The following is a 23,016-nucleotide window of genomic DNA, read 5'->3' on the forward strand; positions in this document are numbered from 1 at the left end:
GCGTGTACCTGTAGTTCCAGCTACTTGGAAGGCTGAAGAGGAAGGATCGTTGGAGCCCAGCAGGTTGAGGCTGTAGTGACCCGGAGTGGCCACTGCACTCCAGTCTAGGTGACAGAGTAAGACTCCAACTCAAAAAAACTAAAAAATAAAAAAAATAAAAACAGTCTAGATATTGGGCCAGGCATGGTGGCTCACACTTATAATGCCAGCACTTAGAGAGGTTGAGGCAAGGGGATTTTTTTGAGCCCAGGAATTTGAGACTAGCCTGGGAAACACAGTGAGCCTCCATCTCTGCAAAAAAATAAAAAAAATTAGCCACGCATGGTGGCATGCGCCTGAAGCCCCAACAACTTGGGAGGCTGAGGTGGGAGGAATGCCAGAGCTCAGGTGGTCAAGACAGCAGCGAGCTGTGATCGTACCACTATACTCCTGCCTGATGACAGAGTGAGATCTCCACTTTAAAAAAAACCAAAAAAAATAAAAACCCTCAAAATATCGAGGGACTCGACTATACCCGAAATTCTAATTGTATTAATTTAATTAGGGAGGGAAATGAGATCATCATGAAGTCTATCAGCCTTCTTCCCAGTTACGTATAGGAGATCAACTTCTTGCTAAATTAATGTTTTATTCATTTATTTATTTTTTGACACAGGAACTCACTACATTGCCCAGATTAGATCAAATCGTTGCTTAAATTGGAAATTCTGCTTATTGGCTCACTAAGAGATACGTATTTCTTCTTTTCTACATTACATGTCCCATGTATCACTCAGAGCGGGGCTACCACAGTCCATGCTCCATCTGGCTTAAGTGCCCATGTTTTTAGATTAGATTAACAGGAATGAGGAGGTGTTACCCAAAAATTGAGTGTCACGAGAATACCCAAATATCAGGTAGAAAAGAAAATGTGCTCTATGGTTATAAAATGTAAAATGAGGAGTCGGGAAAGACGCAATCCCTGGGAGGTTCCAGAAGGAGAGGTGAGAGTTCATTCCTTTAGGGAGACTTTAGAGTGCTAAACTGTGTTATTTTCCAGCACTGAAAGCTCACCACTCACTACTGCGCTGACTTTGATTATTTATTAAAGGTTACTTATGCACTGCAGTCTGAACTTGACTGCTCAGTTTTAATAGATCTATGCATTACTTCTTTAAGAACCCTATGCAAATGTAAGTTTTTAAGTTATATAAAGATTCCCACAAATGAAGGTTATATAAATGAAATTCCTTTATAATTAACCTTATGAAAGGAAACTGTAGGGATTTAGGCATTAGCATTCTTGGCTTTTTAAAATGGAATTAATTTCTACCATGAATAAATTCAAGAGGTATCTATTATTTTTAATGGGTAGTCATGAAAATTAACTTATATATATATGTATGTGTGTGTTTGTTTATGAGGTGATGTAGCTCTTACTGTAAATTTTTTTTAAAAAACATCAAGAGAAAATGAGATAAAGTACTAACTAATAACAAATACGTACAACCAAAATAATTTGCTTACCTGTAATACAAATTTCTGATCTATGTATTTTTTGGCAATGCTGGGTTGGAATTCTTGACTTTCCAAAAATCGTATGAAAAATTCATACACAAGCTGCAACAAACAGATTACAGTTAATTTCAAATTATGATTGAGAAAAGTATTAACCACAAAAAGTCTGTAACACTAAAACTGACAAGGCTTAGAAAAGTGTGTGTTTGTTTTTTTTTTGTTTTTTTTTTGAGTCGGAGTCTCACTCTGTTGCCCAGGTTGGAGTGCGGTGGCATGATCACAGCTCACTGTAGCCTTTACCTCTTGGGCTCAGGTGATCCTCCTGTCTTAGCCTCCCAAATAGTTGGGACTACAGACATGTGCCACCTTACTCAACTAATTTAAAAAATTTTTTTGTACAGATGAGGTCTTACTGTATTGCCCAGGGTGGTCTCAAACTCCTGGCCTCAAGCAATCCTCCCACTTCAGCCTTCTAAAGTGCTGGAACTACAGACGTGAGCTACTGTGCCCAGCCAGAAAAGTGATTTTAATATCAACTGATGAATCATGCTAGCCTTTCTTGAGACTCATAGTTGCTGTTATGTTTTTTAACTCTTAAAATTAAAAATTACAAACAGGAGTGGTGGTGCGCACCTGTAGTCCTAATTACTCAGGAGGTCGAGGTGGGAGAATCATTTGAGCCTAGGAGTTGGAGGCTGCAGTGAGCTATGATTGCACCATTGCCCTCTAGCCTGGGAAACAGAGTGAGACCCTGCTTCAAAAAAGTAATAATAATTTTAAAATACATTTTAAAAATTAAAAATTAGAAAATATAAGCAAATCAAGCAAATCAAAATCTCCTATAATCTCACCACTCAGAGAAAACAACTGCTAACATTTTAATGTATATACCTCCTCCTACCAATGTACTATAGATATATTTTTAGTTTTATAAACTACGTTTACTATTTAAACAATATATTGTAAACAATTTACATCAGCAACACCTAAATCATTATTCTTAGTTGCTATAAGTCCATTATGCATAATGACTAATGCCATTATTCATAATTAATTTAACCAATCCCCCATGCTTAGACTTTTAAGTAGCTTCTGAATTATTTGTCTATCATTAGTCCACAATGTGCATCACATAACATATATCAATGTGCATTTCTTCAATTATTTTGTGATGAAATATTTCTAAAATTGAAATTGCTAGATCAAGGGATATCCAAACATTCAAAATTTTCAATATTCATTGCCAAATTTCCTTTCAGAAAGTTTATGGCAATTTACACTCCTCCAATATGGTGATGTGACACAGTATTTCCATCTGCAAAGAGTAAGAATATTCTCATCTGCAAAGAGTCAAACTCAAGTAATTGTTCTGATAATTGTTGGGGATTATTGTTTATTTTCTTTGCATAATAAATCTATGTCAAAGGCTACTTTAGATCCTGGTGTAGTATACAACACGATATCAAAACCACACCTGGAATCCCAGTTACTCAGAAGGCTGAAGTGGGAAGATCACTTGAGCCTAGAAGTATAACATAGCAAGATCCTGTCTCTTATTAATTAATTAATTAAGTAATGAGCCATTAACTTTTATAGACAGATACTTGATTGGAAGCCTATCTCTTCACCTTACAGTGTAAACCTGAGTAAGTTAATTTCTCTGAAACTGTTTCTTCAACTATAATGATAATGATAATCCCTAAGATTAAATGTGAAATAGCATTTGCTAACTTTTTTATCTCATTCCCTTATACTTAAAAGGTAACAGGGATCCCAAAAAGCTTCTGTTTACATGATATATATGACACATATAGCATATGAGAAATAAAAACTGAGAAATTTTAGTTTCTATTCCATTTCAAAACAATAAAATGCATTACGTTAACATATTTTTATAAAAGATTACTATTATCTTCCAAAAAAAATTGAGAAGAGAGGCACTGTTTTATATTTTCCCAAATCTTTTTAACATCTAGCTTAACAGAAGACAGATTCTCATCTGCTTCTGTATTCCATCTGTTGTGATGCATTGTTTCGGTTGACATATACAAAGAAAATAAAGCCTTACACAAATCTAGTAGTTGGAAAAAGCAGACCATTTAAATATTTTTACATAATTATGGATATTCTTCTTTGATACTACATCAAAACTCAACAAATTATCATTCTGCAAAGATTAGTTGCAATATAGAATCTGAAACGGTTATCAACCAACTTTTTATACTCTGTCACACTAAAATCCAATCATCTGTCTTACACTTTGAATGGATATTTATCCATGCATGGTTTCCTAACATCATTTGCCAATTGGAAAAGATTGATTCACTGAGTTAAGTCGTTCTTTCAAATGTTGACACATTTTATTATATAGTTTCTAAAAAAAATCATATTCTTCAATATCTCAATTTTATCCAAAAAATGTCTTTAAGCTTTAAGAAGCTGCAGAGCTCAAGGTGACAGATGCGAGACAAATATGAGTCTTCTAAAATTCTAATTCTAAACTATGCTTCAATACTCTAATTTTATGAGTGGTAACAAATATTGTCAATTGGTTTCCTTGTTTTAGAGAAAATATCTGCCAAATACTCAAGTCTGAATAACCAGTTCATTAGTCACTCTTTCAAGTAAGGTGGTGTTTCATGGGGGGGGGGGGAGGGAATTTAGCCTACATCTCAAAATAATCACACAAGTGCCTTCCCACAAGATAACCATTACATTTCAGTATGCAGTAGATGTGATCTATGCTCATTTGCCATTTCGTCATGCAGAATATTTTTTAACATGTGCTCAAGGGTCAAAATGTAATAAAATTATTCATTTTTATTCCTTGTTCAAGGACATTCTCAAATAAGATAGTGAAATTGGCTCTTTTTTTTTAATTGCATGACATGACAGTAAAGAATACAGTGACTACTTGTCCAGTTTGGCCACAAATGCCTTGATTTCGACTAAGGCAGCTGCAGTTTTTTTGTTTGTTTGTTTTTTGTTTTTTGAGTTGGAGTCTCACTCTGTCACCCAGACTGGAGTGCAGTGGCCGCTCCCAGTCACCGCAGCCTCAACCTGCTGGGCTCCGGCGATCCTTCTGCCTCAGTCTTCTAAGTGGCTGAAACTACAGGTACACGCTACCACGCCCGGCCAATTTTTTGATTTATTGTAGAGACAAGGTCTCGCCAAGTTGCCCAGGTGGGTCTCAAACCAGCAGGCTCAGGCAATCCACTCGCTTCGGCCTCCCAAAATGCTGGGATTACAGGCTCAGCCACCGAGCTGAGCCAGGCAGCTGCAGTTTTAACCACTTTTTTAAAAAATAGCACCCATGTCAACATAGTGAAACAACAATTAACATATGCAGCAATATTATAAAGTAGCAGTGGCACGATCATAGCTCACTGTAGTCTCCTGGGTTCGAGTGATCCTCCTGCCTCAGCCTCCCTAATAGCTGGAACTACAAGCATGTATCGCCATGTCTGTCTAATTTTTTTAAATGTTTTTGTAAAGATGGGGTCTCACTGTGTTGGCCAGGCTGGTCTCAAACTCTTGGTTACAAGCGATCCTCTGGTCTTGGCTTCCCAAAGTTCTAGGATTACAGGCATGAGCCACCATAACACATCCAGCCTATAAAGTAATTCTGACCTTGCAGACCACTGAAAATCAAGTCTCAGGGCTCTCCCAAGGGTCCACAGAGACCATTAACCTAAATGCTTGCCACAGCAATCTGTGTGACTTCAAACTCTAACACTTGAATTAGTTATTCACATTATCATTTTATTTCTTCATAAAACTATGTTTTACTCCTTGAAACTCTGAATTCAAAAAATTTATTTCCCAATAATCTGGACAACGCCAAGTTTTGCGTGTTTTTTCCTATTCAAAATAATGCAAGTCTGGTCCAAGCATGGTGGCTCACGCCTGTAATCCCAGCACTTTGGGAGGTGGAGGCAAGAGGATTGCCTGAGCCCAGGGGTTCAAGACCACTATGGGCAACTTTTAGAGACCTCATCTCTACAATACATCAAAAAATTAGCTGGGAGTGGTGTCACACACCTTTAGTTTCAGTTTCTTGGAAGGCTGAGGCGGAAGGATCACCTGAGCCCAGCAGGTCAAGGCTGCAGTGGCTGTGAATGTGCCACTGCACTTCAGTCAGGGAGACAGAGTGAGATTCTGACTTCAATAATAATAATAATGACAACAACAACCGTCCTAACACCTCACAGAAGTGTTCTTTTTCCAATACGCTTATCTTTCCACTCTCAGTTTTGCTAACAGAATGCCAGCCTTATTCAAATGACCCCATCAAAGTGCACTGTATCCCACTTTGGTTCCACAGAGTGTAATATTCTCCCCAACTAGGCTAACTGGTGGGCCAGTGGGGCTTTCAGCAAAACTGGCCAAGTACCCACCCATCTCGGGTCCCTTGAAAGCAATTATGGCTTAAAATATCTTAGTGGAAACATGTCAGACACATTTATTAATAAGCATAAATGTTCTCTGCACTTAAGAAAAAGACTTTTACTACAGAAACAAAAATGCCCCCAAGTTGCTAAAGGAAAAGATTGGGGCCGGGAGGATAAATTACTTTTCAAGGTCACATAAGTGAATTCTCCAAGGATCTGGAGTAAAAAGATTTTAGCATTCCTGTTTTTCAGCCTCAAGTGAAAAGCATTAAAAACAAATCCTTAATTATAAATAGAAGTCCTATAAAGTTGAATTCTACTGAAAAAAACAGACCTAATTTCAGAAAATATATAAACAAGAACCTTGTTAACTATATGGTCCAGTTTAAAGAATACCAATTCAGATAACAGAAAAGGTCAAATAATACACATAAACCTAGACATCTTAGACATATATGAACAAAAAATTTGTGGATTTTTTTTGTCTATGTCTAAATATCCCCAAAGATTCCTGATTTGTTATAATCAGTAATTTTGAATAGCCCACAAATTTAAATCAAAGATGAGGTGATAAAGTGTCAGGAGCAATCAATTTGCTGGGCACTGAGCCCAACCAAGCACATCGCAGTATAACATTGCTGTTCTCGACTACTGTTTACACTTTCTTCCTTGTAAGATATGGTTCAGAAGAGGAAGCACACTGCTAATTATGAAGTTAAGAAAAAGTAAAAAGGTCTAAAATCGTGCTGTTTGGGCCAGAAAAATAATTGTTGGATCAACCAAAAAATAAAATTGTTGAATTTCAGGATGAGTAACTGTGACATGAATGGCCTATCATGAACAGAAAAAGAGATTTTTTTTTTAATACATCCATCCTTATACTTGTCAGTACTAAAACTACGTATCAGTGAAAATGAAAAAGTGACTAATTGGTGCAGTAAGACTACACAAAGGAAACCGGATTCTTGAGACAGGTCAAGAGCCTGTACAAAGATGCCCACAAAGCAACAGATGGTGAGGGCAAGTGTGCCTAGGTCTAACCTTTCTGTTAATGAAGGTTGAGCTGTGAATTTTAAAAGTAAGCTTCCTTCTTCTGATCTGGCAACAGTCGGTCATATTTTCCCCTGAGCTAAAGAAGGGATAAGGATTATAGGCTTGAACAGGATGTCAACACAGTCAAAACCAGTCCATTTTGTAAAATAGCTTGTGCCTTTATATCCAATAAGGCACAAGTCTTATCACTGTTCTTCACTGTTGCTTTGGTTTTAGGGTTTCAGATGAACTAATGGTTAACATTCCTTCAGTAATAACAATATAAGCTAGAGTTTTTGGTGCCAGAATTTAGCTTAATGACCTCAGAAATTAATTTGGTCCTGTATTTTAGAGTAATTAAGTATGGGAAAGATTAACTATAATACTGAGTTAAATTTTATTGTACTTTAGGGGAAATTTCTATCTATGGCAATCATGATTTAGAGTACTCAAAAAAGCTCTTGCAAATGGCAGGAGTGGTCTACAGTCTCTTATTTGGGATGCAGAGAAGACAATAAATTGAAGCTTTGAAGACATCTCTTTCCTTGTCTTTTCCACCATAAGATGTGAGACAATTCTGAATATACTTTTTTTTTAAGTTCATTCCCAACTAAATTGCAATTCAATAAACTGGGGCCAAGCATTAAGAAAAAGACATGACAAGCCCACCCATTCAAAACAGTAATTCTTTTTTGGACTTCATCACAATCTGGGCTACACCCATGAAAAGCACAAATAGTTTTTATAAATTCCTCAGACTACAAATAGTACATGCCTGGCATCTTTAAAAAAAAAAGTCTAAGATAGTAAATCAACTAAGTATTTTAACTAATTTACCCAATCTTGGTATTAGTAGTAGGAATACATATGTTTAACACGCCTGAGTAAGAACTGAATGAACAGAGCCCCCAAAAGCCCTCTATATAACTAAGGGCCACAGCACACGTGTGTCTCAAAAGCTCTCCATAGAACTAGGGGCAAAAGCACATGTGCATCCCAAAGCTTTCTACAGAACTAGGAACATAGCACACATGTGTCCCAAACACTCTCCATATAAATAGGGGCCACAGCACATGTGTCCTGAAGGCTCTCCATAGAACTAGGGACCACAGCACATATATGTCCCAAAAGCTCTCCACAGAAATAAGGGCCAGGGCACACATGTGTCCAGAAAGCTCTCCACAGAACTATAAACCATAGTACATGTGTGTCCTGAAAACTCTCCAAAGACCTAGAGGCCATAGCACACGTGTGTCCTGAAGGCTCTGTACAGAACTAGGGGCAACAGCACACAAGTGTCCCAAAAGCTCTCCACAGAACTAGCAGCCATAGCACTCATGTGTCCCAAAAAGTTCTCTATAGAATTAGGGGCAATAGCAAATGTGTGTAGCAAAAGTCCTCTATGTAGCTAGGGCCAACAGTAAACATGGATTCACAAAAGCAATAGCACACATGTGTATCTACAGAAACCTTGAGTTGCCAAAGCAGGACAGAGTTGCAAATATACATCAGGAATTCAAAGTGGATAAAAAAAATAAACTCAGAATATCTCTTGGCCCCGTCTCTCTGCAGCATGGTTTTTTGCTCATCAAAATGTCAGTGAGTAACCATGAACACACTTCTACAAAAATGTAACAGTTCCCGCCTAGAGGTGAAGATGTACAAGGCTCCATTCTTTTTCTTCCATCCCTTCCCAATTCTCTGAGGACATTCTGACTCAATAGAAGGATGGCTTTGGCCTCAATATGTACAAATTTCCTTCTTCTGTTCTTTTGAGAAATGCCAGCCTTGAGAGAAGGCAGTCAGGAAACAAGGAGCTGGAAAATGACCCGTGTGCATAAGTCAGTACAATACAGATGGGCCATTGCTGGAGATGCAGTAATGCCCGGATCTGCCCTGGCACATGAGGATGACTGAAAACATAGGCTTCTCAGAGCAAGTGAACAGAACTGGCCTTCACCCAAGCTTTCTCTCAGCTGCTGCTCTTCCTTACAATACTGTGAAAGAAACAGCTAGTGCAGTTTGTTTGTGTCCTTCTAGACTAAAGAAGCACATTTGTGGTGATCATGAAGATGGGTATGCGAAGTCCCCAGGATACCTACTGCTAAAAATGAGGTATGAACTCTGTGACCTAATCACATCCAACTAACATTGATGTGGAAAGAGTTCTGCTCTTGTTTGGGGCTCCAGTGGGCAGGATCATCAAGAAGCTCTAATGAGAGACTCATAACTGCTGGCTGTACCTGCAGCATGGGGGCACACAAAAACTTGACACTGACATGTACTGTTTTATTCTTGTGGCATTCTAATTATCAAGAGTAAGAAACATAAAAAAAGTATTCTTCAGCTTTCCATTAACTTGACTCGGTGAATAAAGACCTTCAAGGAATTCCCATGCTCATCAGCTAATGAGCTAATGGAGCTTGCTTTGATAACAAATAGCAGTTCCCAGTACCTGTAAGTGTGGCCACGATGCCTCAAGGGTAGGTTCATCTTCTTCTGGATCAAATTCATTGCTGTCACTAGGAGGGAGAGTTCTGAATATATTGCAAGATACCTAAAAATAAACAAGCAGCAGAGTTAGCTGGAAGCAACTTCTGGGCAGCTTACACAAGGTCCTTGGAGCCAGCTGCAGGGAGCCCAGATAACAGTGCATGAAGAGCACCCCCAAATGGGGATAAGGAGCTCTTTCTGCAGGTTTGAGGCCAGGACCATCTCTAGGCAAAGCTGGAAAGTAGCAGACCTGCACCTTCCAACCCTCTCGGACACCTTCCTTGTCCTTATCTGGCCCTTCCCACCCCAGGTCGTCATGATTTTATACCTTCCATCAAAGCCTGCTCTCACTTACTTACCAGTCAGACATGCTTCTAATTAACCAATTTACGCTAGAATATAAATAACTGCTAATGGGCTGCACGTACTTGCCTTATCAGGCTTATTCACAATCTGCAAATTTATGGTTCAACTAACGATGAAATTTCAGGCATTCACGTAACAAACTGGAAAAGATATTTCAAAACTTTTTATGTCCTTAAAAAAAAAAAATCTGTATCTGTCCTCAACAAGTTGGTATACAAAATAGTAACAATGTCCAGGGTAAGATATATCTGTGATCTAAACCTCTATCAACTAGACATTCCCTTACCATGGGGAGTGGAATATCAGTGCTGGCTGTTCAAAGAATGGCCAAAAGTTGATAACTGTTAGAACTGGGAGATGGAGAAATGAGGATTCATTATATTTTCTACTGCCTCTCTAGATTATCAGATTTATACAGCAAAATGCTCGTTTTTAAAATGCTGTTGGTACTATTTTGGGATGTTCAGTTTCTGTTTCTTGCTCTACTTACTCACCTATCTTCTCCTATTGACCCAAACACGTCCTCAACTCTGAAGAATAAAACAGGGAGGGGCAAGAAGGGAATATGTATAGAAAATGAGAAAGAAAAAGAAGGGAGATGTTACACCAGAAGCCTTTGCAAACATTCTATGGAATGCAGAAAATACTGAGCTGTTGAAAGAGGACAGAAGAAAGGTTTTGGATGCACAGCAAAAGAAACCATCAAGAGAGTAAAGAGACAAGCCACAGAAAGGGAAAAAATATTTCCAAGCTATACATCTGACAAAGGCCTAACATCCAGGATTTACAAGGAACTCAAACGAACTGATGAGAAAAAAACTAATAACCCCATTAAAAAGTGAGCAAAAGACATGAACAGACACTTCTCAAGGGAAGACATACAAGCAGCCAACAAACAACAAAAAATGCTCAGCCTCACTAAACCTCAGAGAAATGCAAATCAAAACTACAATGAGGCCAGGCACAATGGCTCATGCCTGTAATCCCAGCATTTTGGGAGGCACAGGTGAGAGGACTGCCTGAGCCCTAGGGTTCGAGACCAGCCTGGGCAACTTGGTGAGACCTTGTCTCCACAATAAATAAAAATTAGTCTGGTCTGGCTTAGTGGTGCATACCTATGGAAGCTACTTGGAAGGTTGAGGCAGAAGGATTGCCTGAGCCCAGCAGGTTGAGGCTGAGGTGGCCACAAGCATGCAACTAAATGTACTCCATCCTGGAGGGCAGAGTGAGACTCCAACTCAAAAAACAACAACAACCAAACAAAAGTACAATGAGATACCACCTCACACTGGTCAGGATGGCTATCATTAAAAAGTAAAAAAACAATAGGTGCTGGCAAGGCTGCAGAGAAAAAGAAATACTTCTACACTACTGGTGGGAATGCAAGCTAGTTCAACTTTTGTGGAAAGCAGTGTGGCGTTTTATCAAAGAACTAAAACTGAGCTACTATTCAACCTAGCAATTTCACATCTGGGAATATATCCAGAAGAACATAAATCACTCTACCAAAAACATACCTGCATGTGTATATTTACTGCAGCACTACTCAAGATAGCAAAAACACAGAATCAACCGAGGTGCCCACTGAAAGTGGACTGGATAAAGAAAATGTGGTACATATACACGATGGAATACTACACAGCCATAAAGAACAAAATCATGTCCTCTGCAGCAACACGGATGCAGCTAGAAACCAGCATTCTAAGTGACCTGTAACAGAACCAGTGCAGTTCTCACTTGTAAGTGGGCAGTAAACATGGGGCATGCAATCACAAAGGTGGAAACAACAGACACTGGGCACTACTAGTGGGCAGTGGGAGAGGAGATCGGGACACACAACCACTCACTCAGGAAGAGTACCATGTCCACTACTAGGAAGGAAGACGGCTCGCTAGAAGTCCAAACCTGGCCTTCACACAATCTGCAAATCCTCACACAAACCCCACAAGTCTAAGGAGAGAGAGAGGGAGAGAGAGAGATTGATTTAAAAAGAAGAAAAAAGGCTTTGGGGGCCCCATATAATCTGAATGTGTTTATCCATTCAAGAAATATGTATTAAGTACACACACCATTCTAGGTACTGGGAAAATGGTAGTGAACAAAACAGATAAAAATCTGTGCCCTCACAGAACTTACATTCTAGTTGAAGCCACAATTATCCTCATTCCCCAGCTATGGAAACTAAGCACAGATGTGTAAACTATGGAAGGGATATTCAATTTTATTTTAAGTGCAGTGGGATGCCATTAGTCGATCTTCAACAGGGAAGTGGCATGATCTGATTGCTGCTTTTTTAAAAAGTCACTCTAGTGGCTATGTATAGAATAGACAGGAAGAGGACAAGTTAGAAGGTTGTGAATGTGACAAGGGATGACGCTGCCTTGGACTAGGATGGAGGTAGAGAAGACAGAAATAGACTGATTCAAAAAGGTAGTGCTTGCTGTGGGAGTGGATGTATGCATAAAGGAAAGGAAGGAATCAAGGACAGACAAGTCACAGATTTGAGGCCATTTACCCAAGACGGAGATTACTGGGAAAGGAAGAAGGTTTCCTACTTTGCTTGTTTGTTTTGCTGAAGAGATCCAGAGATCCAGTCAGAGATGTGTTAAAGGAAAACTATCTAGAAGGCAACTAGATATACAAACTTGGACTTCTGAGCTGGACGGGTCAGAACTGGAGACATATAAGGGCTCATCAACATACTGATGATATTTCAAGCCATGGGACTAATGGATCACCTTAGAAAAGAGTAAACAGAAAAAAGGGAAGGGTCCTCTGGCACCCATATTTAGAAATCAGGCAAAAGAAGAACAAATGGAAAGGAGCAGGGAGAAGGAGAAGAGAGCTTGAGGTCTCGGGAACTAAGAAAGAAGAGTGTCTTAAGAAGGAAGAAGAGAGCAGCCGCAGCAAGCACTGCTCAGGGGCCGTCTAAGATGAGCACAGACAGTAGCTACTGGATTTGACAGATCAGCGAAGTGTTTACTATCATATCTCCAATTTGCCATTGAGGAAATAGAAGCACAAGTACTGTTAAGCTCCACGGTGACAGCTAGTGACCAGCAGAGTTATAACTGAACCTAGGCTGTCAAGATCCCCATCATGGTCTAGAAAAGTAGGGAGAACAACTCTTGCTCTTTAGCTTAGATCAGGAGTCCCCAACTCCCAGGCCATGGACTAGTACTGGTCCATGGCCTTTTAGGAATCAGGCCGTGCAGTAGGAGGTGAGCAGTGGGTGAGTGAGCACAGCTTCATCTGTATTACCACTCCCCATCACCTGCATTACCACCTCCTGTCAGATCAGCAGCAGCATTAGATTCTCATAGGAGCGAAAAGCTTACTGTGAACTGAACATGAGAGGGATCTAGGTTGCATACTCCTTAATGAGAATCTAATGCCTACTGATCTGAGGTGGAGCTGAAGCAGTGATGCTAGCACTGGTGAATAGCTTCAAATACAGATTAACATTAGCAGTAAGGTTTGACTGCACAGAGAGTATAATGTATCAACTGTATGCAGACCCGTATCAATACCCTATCATTGAGTGGCAGGTGAGTTGATGTGCTTCAAGTGTACAGCTGCATCTGGTGGCAGGCTTTAAGTCAGAACCCAACTCTTATTTCAGTCTACACATGACCCACCCATTATTTTATTTACCACTTCCATCCATACCTCTTTTCTTTTATGGTAAGTTGCATAATTAGTTCATAATATATTACAATGTAATAATAATAGAAATAAAGTTCACAATAAATGTTATGTACTTGAATCATCCCGAAACCATTCCTCCCACCTCAGTCTGTGGCAAAATTATCTTCCACGAAACTGGTCCCTGATGCCAAAAATGTTGGGGACTATTGGCTTAGATGATAGAAAAAAAAAACAGTATTAGAATATGTTTTGCTATGGCTAATGAGAGTACACATAGTTCTGTTATTTTACTTTTGTCCCTTCCAATCATTACTAGAAATCATGTTTATAAAGAAACAAGTGAGTGGGTTAGGCACAGTGGCTCACACCTGTAATCCCACTGCTTGCGAGGACAAAGTCCTAGCCACTTGAGGCCAGAAGTTAAAGATCAGCCTGGGCAACATAGCAAAACCCCATCTCTACAAAAGATTTTTTAAAAATTAGCCAGGCATGGTGGCACGCACCTGTAATCCCAGCTACTTAGGAGGCAGAGGTGGGAGGATCACTTGAGCCCAGGAGTTCAAGGCTGCAATAAGCTATGATCATGTCACTGTATTCTACCTGGGCAACAATGTGAATCCCTGTTTCTAAAAATAAACAAACAAATAAAAAAAGAAACTTTTCAGATAACCATCAAATTACAACTTCCCTTCAACCAGCCAGACATACAGTAATTCAAAAAGGCAAAGGTCCTTTAATTACTCAACTTTGAATCTTCATTAAACTATACATATATCTCAAAAGATGAACTGAGTTTTCATCCAAACTAAATCATTTATATTCACTGTACTGTTGATTTGTTTTTCTTTTTTTTTTTAGAGACAGGGTCTCACTCTATTGCCCAGGCTGGAATGCAGTGGCACAGTCATAGTTCACTGCAGCTTCAAACTCTTGGGCTCAAGTGATCCTCCTGCCTTAACCTCCCACAGGTACACACCACCATGCCCAGCTAATTTTTTTTCCATTTTTTGTAGAGATGGGGTCTCACTGTGTTGCCTAGGCTGGTCTCAAACTCCTGGCCTCAAGCGATCCTCCTGACTTGGCCTCTCAAAGTGCGAGGATTATAGGCATGAGTCTGGTTCACTGTACTCTTTAACAAGTGTTTTTTCTCTCCCAAGACATGAAAGGAAAGAAAGAAAGAAAAAAGAAAGTTTTTGTATAGTAAAAAAAATCTGAGGAAAGAGACATAGAAACTTCTGCTCCTGCACTCCTGGACATATAAACTCTCTTACAGTGTCCACCACCACCTGCTGCAGCAACTGTCTGTTTACATGTTTGTTTGTCTCTCTCTACTAATCAAAAATATGCAACACATTTTTTTCTAGCATATACTTGGCAATCAATATTCACAAAATAAAAGTTTAAATGCATTAATAAAGCTGTGTAAACGCAGTGGCACATTCCTGTAACCCCAGCACTTTGGGAGGCTGAGGTGGAAGCATTGCTTGAGCCTAGAAGCTCAAGACCACCCTGGGCAACATAGTGAGACCCTGTCTCTACAAAACACATTTTTGAAAATTAGCTGGACATTGGTGGCCCGTGCCAGTAGTCTCAGCTACTCAGGAGGCTGAGGCAGAAGGATGGCTTGAGCTCAGGAGTTCAAGGTTTCAGTGAGCTATGATCACGCCACTGCCCTGACTCAAAAAGTAAGTAAATAAATAAATAAAGCTGTTTATTGTGGTTTTGCTTTAACTAAATTTCAATCTAAAGTTTTCCAAGTGATTTAAATAAATCTAGGTTATTTATAAGGATGCTTAACTCTGGACAGTGTTCTAATCTTCTGATTTGGTGAAAGCTTCATTTCTTAGTTATCACATCAAAAGAAGGTCAAGTTGGGTAAATAACTCAAACCTCGGGTATTTCTAAAAATGTATACATCTCATTGTCATTTCTTCAGATTTATGTTCCTGTTATACTTTATTTTGTTTCCTCTTGGACATTCACCCAGTGAGTAATGAGGAAGCACAATACTGTTGGATTAGATAATTCAGAGCTGACGATTGTTAAGTACCTCTCTAGCACACGGGGAAGAAATGGCAAAGCTACATTAACTATCATGGAAATGGCCAAACTTCTGAACCAGCCTGGCACACAGTAGGTGTTTAATAAAAAGGTTATAAATGAATGAAACACTGCTTTAATTCTTAAGATTTGCCCTAAGAAATTAATACAAGACCATAAAAGCTGCTTATAGCTGTCACCTTTATGTCCAGCATCAGAGAGGTATGTCACACCTCAGTGGAATACTGTGCAGCATCAAAGATGCTGGCTATATGGAAGCACCAAAAAAGTTTAGAAAAATTTAGGAGGAAAGACATTTGAAAATTGTGTGATTACAACTATAAAAGTAAGAATATAAATGGCTAACTAGAGGGAAATTCAAAGCTGTATTAAAGAAAGAGGAATATGGACGACAAGCAGTAGTTGTTATTCCTCTTGGGATACACTAAGTCCTAAATCTTTTAAAAAGAGTAAAAAATCTTTTGTAGAGATGGGGTTTTGCTATGTTGCTATGTTTGTTAGAGACACTTGGTATTTGAGTTGCACCTTTCATTTCAAGATGAAAATGGACTCTCGAATTTGTTTATATAAGACTACTGCTGTTGAGAGAGTTAAAAATCAGAGCCTCCCACAATACCTGAAAGCTCAGTTCATGAATGGGTGATTTAAGAATTGAATAAATGGGCCATATAACTGTACAGTTGAGCTCCAAAATCATGAATTTAAAATCAGGTCATCCATGGATGGGCTGGGGGGTGGGAGGGTTCTCTAAATCCCCTGATTCATCTGCAGCAGTTTGTGTGTGAGTCCAATTTGGGAAAAGAGCCAGTTGCCTTCAGCAGATTTTCAAAAGACTTCAAGATCTAAAAACGGTTGAAAACCACAGTCCTAAATAGTAAATTTGCTTCCATTAAATATTCCACTCTGGCAGTCATTTTTAATGTATAGTCTAGGGTTAAATGGATTAGTAAATAAGTAATAGCAGTTGCATGTTTATGCAAATGTATCATGGCCACAAGTCACCACCACCATCACTTCCCACCATGCAGCAGTTTTATGAAAGTCTGTGGCTAGGTTAAAATGCATCCGGGTATTTCCAAAGTCCCAAACTACCTCTATTATATATTATATATAATTTAGAAATGGATTTTCAAAATGAACAAAAAAAAATTTACACAGATTTATTAGTCAGCTATTTTATTTTAAACTCTACCAGTGCCACAGAGAAAAAACGTTTTTAAGAAATAAGTCTGGCCGGGCTTGGTGGCTCAGCTGTAATCCCACACCTTTGGGAGGCTGAGATGAGTGGATTGCCTGAGCCTGCAGGTTCGAGACCCGCCTGGGCAGCAAGACTTCATCTCTACAATAAATCAAAAAATCAGCCGGGCGTGGTAGCGCATGCCTGTAATTCCAGCTACTCGGAAGGCTGAGGCGGAAGGATCGCCAGAGCCCAGCAGGTCAAGGCTGCGGTGGCCGGGAGCGGCCACTGCACTCCAGTCTGGACGACAGAGTGAGACTCCGACTCAAAAAAAAAAAAAGAAAGAAAGAAGTCCGGGCACAGCGGCTCATGCCTGTAATCCCAGCACTTTGGGAGGTAGGAGGACTGCTTGAGCCCAGGAGTTTGAGACCACAGTAGGCAACATAGCAAGACCTTGCCAATACAAAAAAATAAATAAAAATTAGATGGGCCTGTAGTCCCAGCTATCCAACAGGCTGAGGCAGGAGGATCACCTGAGAGGTGGAGGTTGCAGTGAGCCATGATCACACCACTGCACTCCATCTGGGTAACAGAGTGAGACCCCGACTCAAAAATAAATAAATAAATAAAAAGAAATAAATGCTTTCAGGAAGTCTAATTCATTTTTATTCCAAAGATATAATAAACACTGAATGTTGGGATCAAACAAAAGGCTTGACAGAACTAGCCTGGCCTCCAATAACTGGCTATAGGACAGAGCAAGGCTGAGGGGATGGAAGGAAAGGGTATCAAAACCTGAATAACCCCTCTTCAAAGACAGACAGCCTGGGACTAATGCTGTCCGAGTAGCTTTTAGAATCAGACCATGTTCGAGATTACCTCATTAAGCCTCTTCATCTTAAAAGCAAGGAAACTGCTCAAGCCTGTAATCCCAGCACTTTGGGAGGCCAAGGGAAGGGGAATGAATGCCTGAGTCCACAGGTTCAAGAACAGCCTGGGCAACCTGGCGAGACCTCATCTCTACAATAAATCAAAAAATTTAGGCTGGGCTCGGTGGTTCAGCCTCTAATCACAGCACTTTGAGAAGCCGAGATGAGTGGATTGCCTCAGCCCGCAAGTTCGAGACCAGCCGGGCAACTTGGCGAGACCTCGACTCTACGATAAATCAAAAATTAGTGGGGCGCAGTAGTGTGCGCCTGTAGCTCGGGATACTTGGAAGGCTGAGGCAGAAGGATCGCTGGAACCCAGCAGGTTGGGCTGGGGTGGCCATGAGCGTGCCACTGCACTACAGACTCTAACTCAAACAAAATAAATAAATAAATAAGGAAACTGAGGTGCAAAGGGCTTGCAAGGTTTTCAAGGTAACAAAGAGCTGTGACAGGCACAGAGGGTTCTTGGGGTTCCTACTCTGACAACAACTACCTCCACCTCCAACCCCCAAAGACCATGATGGATCTGGCGTCTTTATTTCTTTTCCCCCTGATCTCCTCCACTGTTTTTATCCTTCTTACTGCTCTCTCAGTTTCTCCCCTCTCCTTTCCCATCAACTCCCTGGGTTCTTGGCCTGCCAGTGCCACTTAAAGGCACCCATCAGCACCGTTTCCCTACCTGCGGGCATTTGGGTCTAAATAAGCTGATGACCTTGCTCAGCACTGACAAGAACTATAACAATCTCTTTTCCCCACTGTTGGTTCAGAGCCCAGCATAAAACATCTTGATTCCTCTCGGATGTTCTCCTCCTCACATCCCTTCTTCTTATCTCCCCAAATTAAATTTTGAGCCCTTCAAGGACTCCTTTCTCGTCTCTGAATGTCTGCACCTAATATACAATAAATAGAAATAACTAGGGTTGTCAAATAAAATACAGGACACTCGTTAAATTTAAGTTTCAAATAAACAATGAATACATTTTTAGTATAAGTCTGTCCCATGCAATATTTGGAATAGTTTTATGCTTAAAAAATTATCCGTTGCTTATATGAAATGCAAATTTAAGTAGGTGCCCCGTATTTTTATTTGCTAACCCTGACAACCCTAAAACAACATGGAACCGCTACTGAAGGGGTAAGGTCTAGGAAACAATGACTGGTTGCTTGGAGGGTCTGGCTGCCCTGTTATTTTTCAGTACTTTAGTTTATTGCTGACCATTGTTGCTAACTACAGTGCAAAAGAATAAGTTTCAGATTCTTGGCCAAATGTGAAAGATGAGACTACAATATTCCCAAGTCCGTGGCCTGATAAGCTACAAAGGAAGAAATGTTAGGCATATTTTTAACAGTTTTTGGTTAAACTTACTACTTTTTGACTAGCAATAGCAAAATACCACTGTTATATTTTTAAATAGTTAAATTACTGCAGAAAAAAACAATTCATCATCTCCAACCGCTTTATCGCCATAGAAACTGCTAATTTTATACCATGATTTTGGTTGACATTTTGTTGTTGTTTAAGGAAAATGACTAGCACATAATAAAAGAACAGAATGTGGCTTGTACCTAGCAGCTAGTCACTAAATATCTGCGAGATTAATTTTAAAATAAATGAATAAATAAATAAATAAACCCAGAAGGTAAGGACAATACACTGAGAGTTATTTTTTGGGAAAAAAAAGAAAACTTGATCAATTACTTTGAACTTCTTTTAGTTATGTATTTGTTAACATTTAAGGCTCTGGTAAACTAGGCATGTAATGTGATCAGGAGGACCACTTGTACCACACTATAACAAGTCAACTTAAATCATCTTCTCTGTGCCTTTAGAATATATTTTCTAGATGGTTGAGTATCGTCTTTCTTGAATAAAAACAGATGAACTAGTTGGCCTAAAAAACCCTTTTTTCCCCTTTTATCTGTGAAGCTACAATCTCATACAATTATGCAATACTGCAAGCATATCAACTATAAATACAAAAATGACATCAGAGCTATAAAATGAATTTTCTTGAGATTACATCTAAAAAGTACACTTTCTAACAAAAAAGGGCTAAATGAATGATGTTAAATAGAGAACATTCCAGCAAATTAAAGGCTACCACTGTTTTTCTAGCACTTTCACATTAAGTAACATGCAAGTGATGATTTCAATGATATTCCTGAGTTTTCTCAATTTACTCATTCATTTGTTCATTCATTCAATAATCCATCATGTATGCAAAATAAACCAAAATGATTTAAGCAAGCATTTACAACCAGAGGAAGGACCCAGCAAATGCAATGTTGATACTAGATCATCATGTATAATTCTCATAATATTTTATATAAGAACAAAGGTTAAATCTAAGTAAGTATGATAAAACTGGGGCTTGAAAGAAAATAGGCAAATTTACTATGAAAGTTATTTCTTCAAAAGAATTATACTTGAAACAAAAAATATAAATGTAAGCAAAATTTATTTTAAATCTCTAAATCAGACATATGATTTAGACTTATGAACACATAAGACTATTTTCAAACATACTACAATTTGCATTAAATATTCAACTCTAAGGATAAGAACGAAAATTCTAACAAATCTGCTTACATAAAAATAATAAACAATATGTGTACAATACCCAAGTTACTCTTGATAACACCAAATTTAAGAATTGTTAATAGTCTCAATAATAAAGAAACTTTTAAACCTGACCCTCAGCCCCTTTAATTATAGATAAATAACTACTGATAAAAAAAAGAGAGAGAGATCCCAAAGCATTTGTAATTATGTCCAAGGGACTAAGAATCAGAGCAGATAGGCATCCTTTAAGTCGATACTTTGGGAAAACTAATGGCAACATTTTTAAGCTTTCAATTACCACTTAATTTAATTCACTGGCAATTTGTTCAATCAATAATTTGTTTCTAAAGTCAAAGTATGTCTTTTAATTATGACAATAAATCTATTGCTGTTTCTCCTTTAAACTAGGAAAGTCTCTTTAAATCTTGCCATCTAAGTTATCTGAACTTGTGAAACAATTAAAATCCCTTATTCTAGCTTAATAAAGGCCTGTCCTTAACATCTAATTCTCAGTAGCAGAATTTTCATTTAAATCAGTTCAACAATTTCCTAGCTTTTGAGCTATGCACTATAGGTAGTGTCATTCTCTAACATACTGAATGCATAGCTGAGATTACTATATGATATTATCGATACAATTCTACTTTTCACACAAGAATTTACAGAAGTTATTATTCCAAACATGTTTACTTGAGTTAACTATGATTCCTTGAGCCAAAACAATCTCTTCCCTCATGTCCTTGTTTATCACAGGCAAGTATCTCAGCAGCAAAGTGAGGACCAACTGAAATATCATATTGGGTGTGATCAAGCCACTCCAGCAAGCTTGTCCACATTTTTACCATAAAACCGCATTGGGGAACAAAGCCTTATACCTTTGAGGAAACATTCACTGAACCAAAGACACAGTGCATTATTTATGTGTGACTAAGAAACATGCACTTGTGACCCAGTACAGTGGCTCAGGCCTATAATCCTAGCACTTTGGGAGACCAAGACAGGAGAACTGCTTGAACGCAAGAGTTCGAGACCAGCATGGGCAACATAGCAAGACCTCATCGCTACAAAAAATAAAGAAATTGGCCAGGTGTAGTGGTACACGCCTATAGTTCCAGCTACTCAGAAGGCTGAGGCGGAAAAATCCCCTTAGCCCAGGAGATCGAGGCTAAGGGGATCATGCCACTGCACTCCAGCCTGGGCAACAGAATGAGACACAGCCTCAAAAATAAAAAGAAAGAAAACAAGGAAGACATCATTTTCACTTATGTTTTCTTTATCAATTAATTCTTTTTTACTCTACTGTACAGACTGACACAGATTTTAAAAAACCATTTTCATTGTTACTGCCGCAACTGCTGTTCATGGCAGTAGAAGTATTTAGTTGATAATGGTTATGATTCATGGGCATAACTGAATTTAACATACACTGTTTCTGCAAATAATTTGGTCCCTTTAGACATTGAGTTTCTAGAAGATCAGAGAATTGACAACTGTATGGAAGAAAGGACTCTGTCCACGAAAGATCAAGAATAGAGAATCATCCTCATCTCAGCACTTTCAGAAGCCAAAGCTAGGGAGTATCACTTGAGCCCAGGAGTTCGAGACCAACCTCGGCAACATAGGGAGACCCCGTCTTTATTAAAAAGAAACATCTGTAGTACCAGCACTTTGGGAGGCCAAGACAGGAGGATTACTTGAGCCTAGGAATTCTAAACAAGCCTGGGAAACATAGTTAGACTTCATCTCTATAAAAAAAAAAATCAAAAAATTAACCAGGCATGTTGACGCACACCTGTACACCTATAGTCCAAACTACAGAAAGATCGCCTAAGCTCAGGAAACTGAGGCTGCAGTGAGCCGTCATCAAGCCACTGGACTCCAGACAACAGGGCGAGACCCCAACTTAGGAAAAAAAAAAAGCAATATAAAAACATGGCTCATTTGCTAATGCTATTTTGCCTCTCAAAGAAAAATGAGGGTGGGGTGATTACAATATAAGTCAACTTACATGAATATATCCAAGTCTTTTAAATTCTATCTCATTTGTATACCTGCTGTTTCCTCTGCCAAACATGTGCTTCCAACTTTTGACTCCTACCTATCTGATCTGTAAATGTAAATACAGGTAAGGTTTTGAGAAATATGTCAGCATTTCATTATAAGGGGACAAAAAGGAGAAACAGAATGAAAGGAAGAATTTTGTCTTGTGTTCTCTTTGATCTGTAGCATGTTCATCAAGCGACAGAGATGCCACAAAACAGGAAAAGGGGACACTGAGGAGAGGGGGAGGGAAGAAAGAAAAGATAGATTCAAGAGAAAAAAGAAGACATCTGAGATGGTCCCCTCATGTACAGTCATCATTAATGCCAAACTAATGTAAGAAAGTTAACAGAAGCAGAATTCATAATAGCTACAAACTGGAAACAATCTCAATGTTCATCAAACGGTTAAAAAAAAAAACAACACTGTAATATATGTATTTAATGGAATTTTAGATGGCCATGAAAATGAATAGACTACAGTTATTCATAACAAGTTGGATGCACCTCATACATATAATACTGAGTGACAGAAACCAGACCCCCTCCAAAAATACTATTTGAGTCTATTTATATAAAGCTCAAAATCAGACAATACTAATTAACAGTATTAATGGCAAGATAGAAGCAGGAGAGAGAACTCAAACCCAGAAAGTCTGTGCTTTTAACCACAAGGCCACACATAACCATATTAAAACTCGGGACTCTGTAGGAAAGGCTGTCACTAAATGACTAACGGGCTTGCCTGTAATGAGATTGGAGAGGCTAGTTCCTCACAACTATTACAGTTTCACGAACTCTTCTGCAAGAACCTCCCTCT

At 38.9% G+C, this 23,016-nt stretch overlaps 1 protein-coding gene across 4 annotated transcripts in view; it reads right to left on the reverse strand.

Annotated features, from left to right (window-relative positions):
• The window catches only part of PPP2R5E (protein phosphatase 2 regulatory subunit B'epsilon), a 161,899-nt gene that overhangs the window by 36,770 nt on the left and 102,113 nt on the right, over positions 1-23,016 (reverse strand). For all 4 annotated transcript variants that reach the window (XM_008065704.1, XM_021716358.1, XM_008065705.1 and 1 more), the window contains exons 4-5: positions 9,376-9,477; positions 1,507-1,599 (exon numbers count right to left, since the gene is read on the reverse strand). In XM_008065704.1, coding sequence (XP_008063895.1) covers positions 1,507-1,599; positions 9,376-9,477 — 195 coding nt within the window. The remainder of the gene's footprint in view (positions 1-1,506; positions 1,600-9,375; positions 9,478-23,016) is intronic.

The sequence above is a fragment of the Carlito syrichta genome, unplaced genomic scaffold (genome assembly GCF_000164805.1).
Source record: "Carlito syrichta isolate Samal-C Ts95f unplaced genomic scaffold, Tarsius_syrichta-2.0.1 Scaffold308795, whole genome shotgun sequence".
Classification (NCBI taxonomy): domain Eukaryota; kingdom Metazoa; phylum Chordata; class Mammalia; order Primates; family Tarsiidae; genus Carlito; species Carlito syrichta.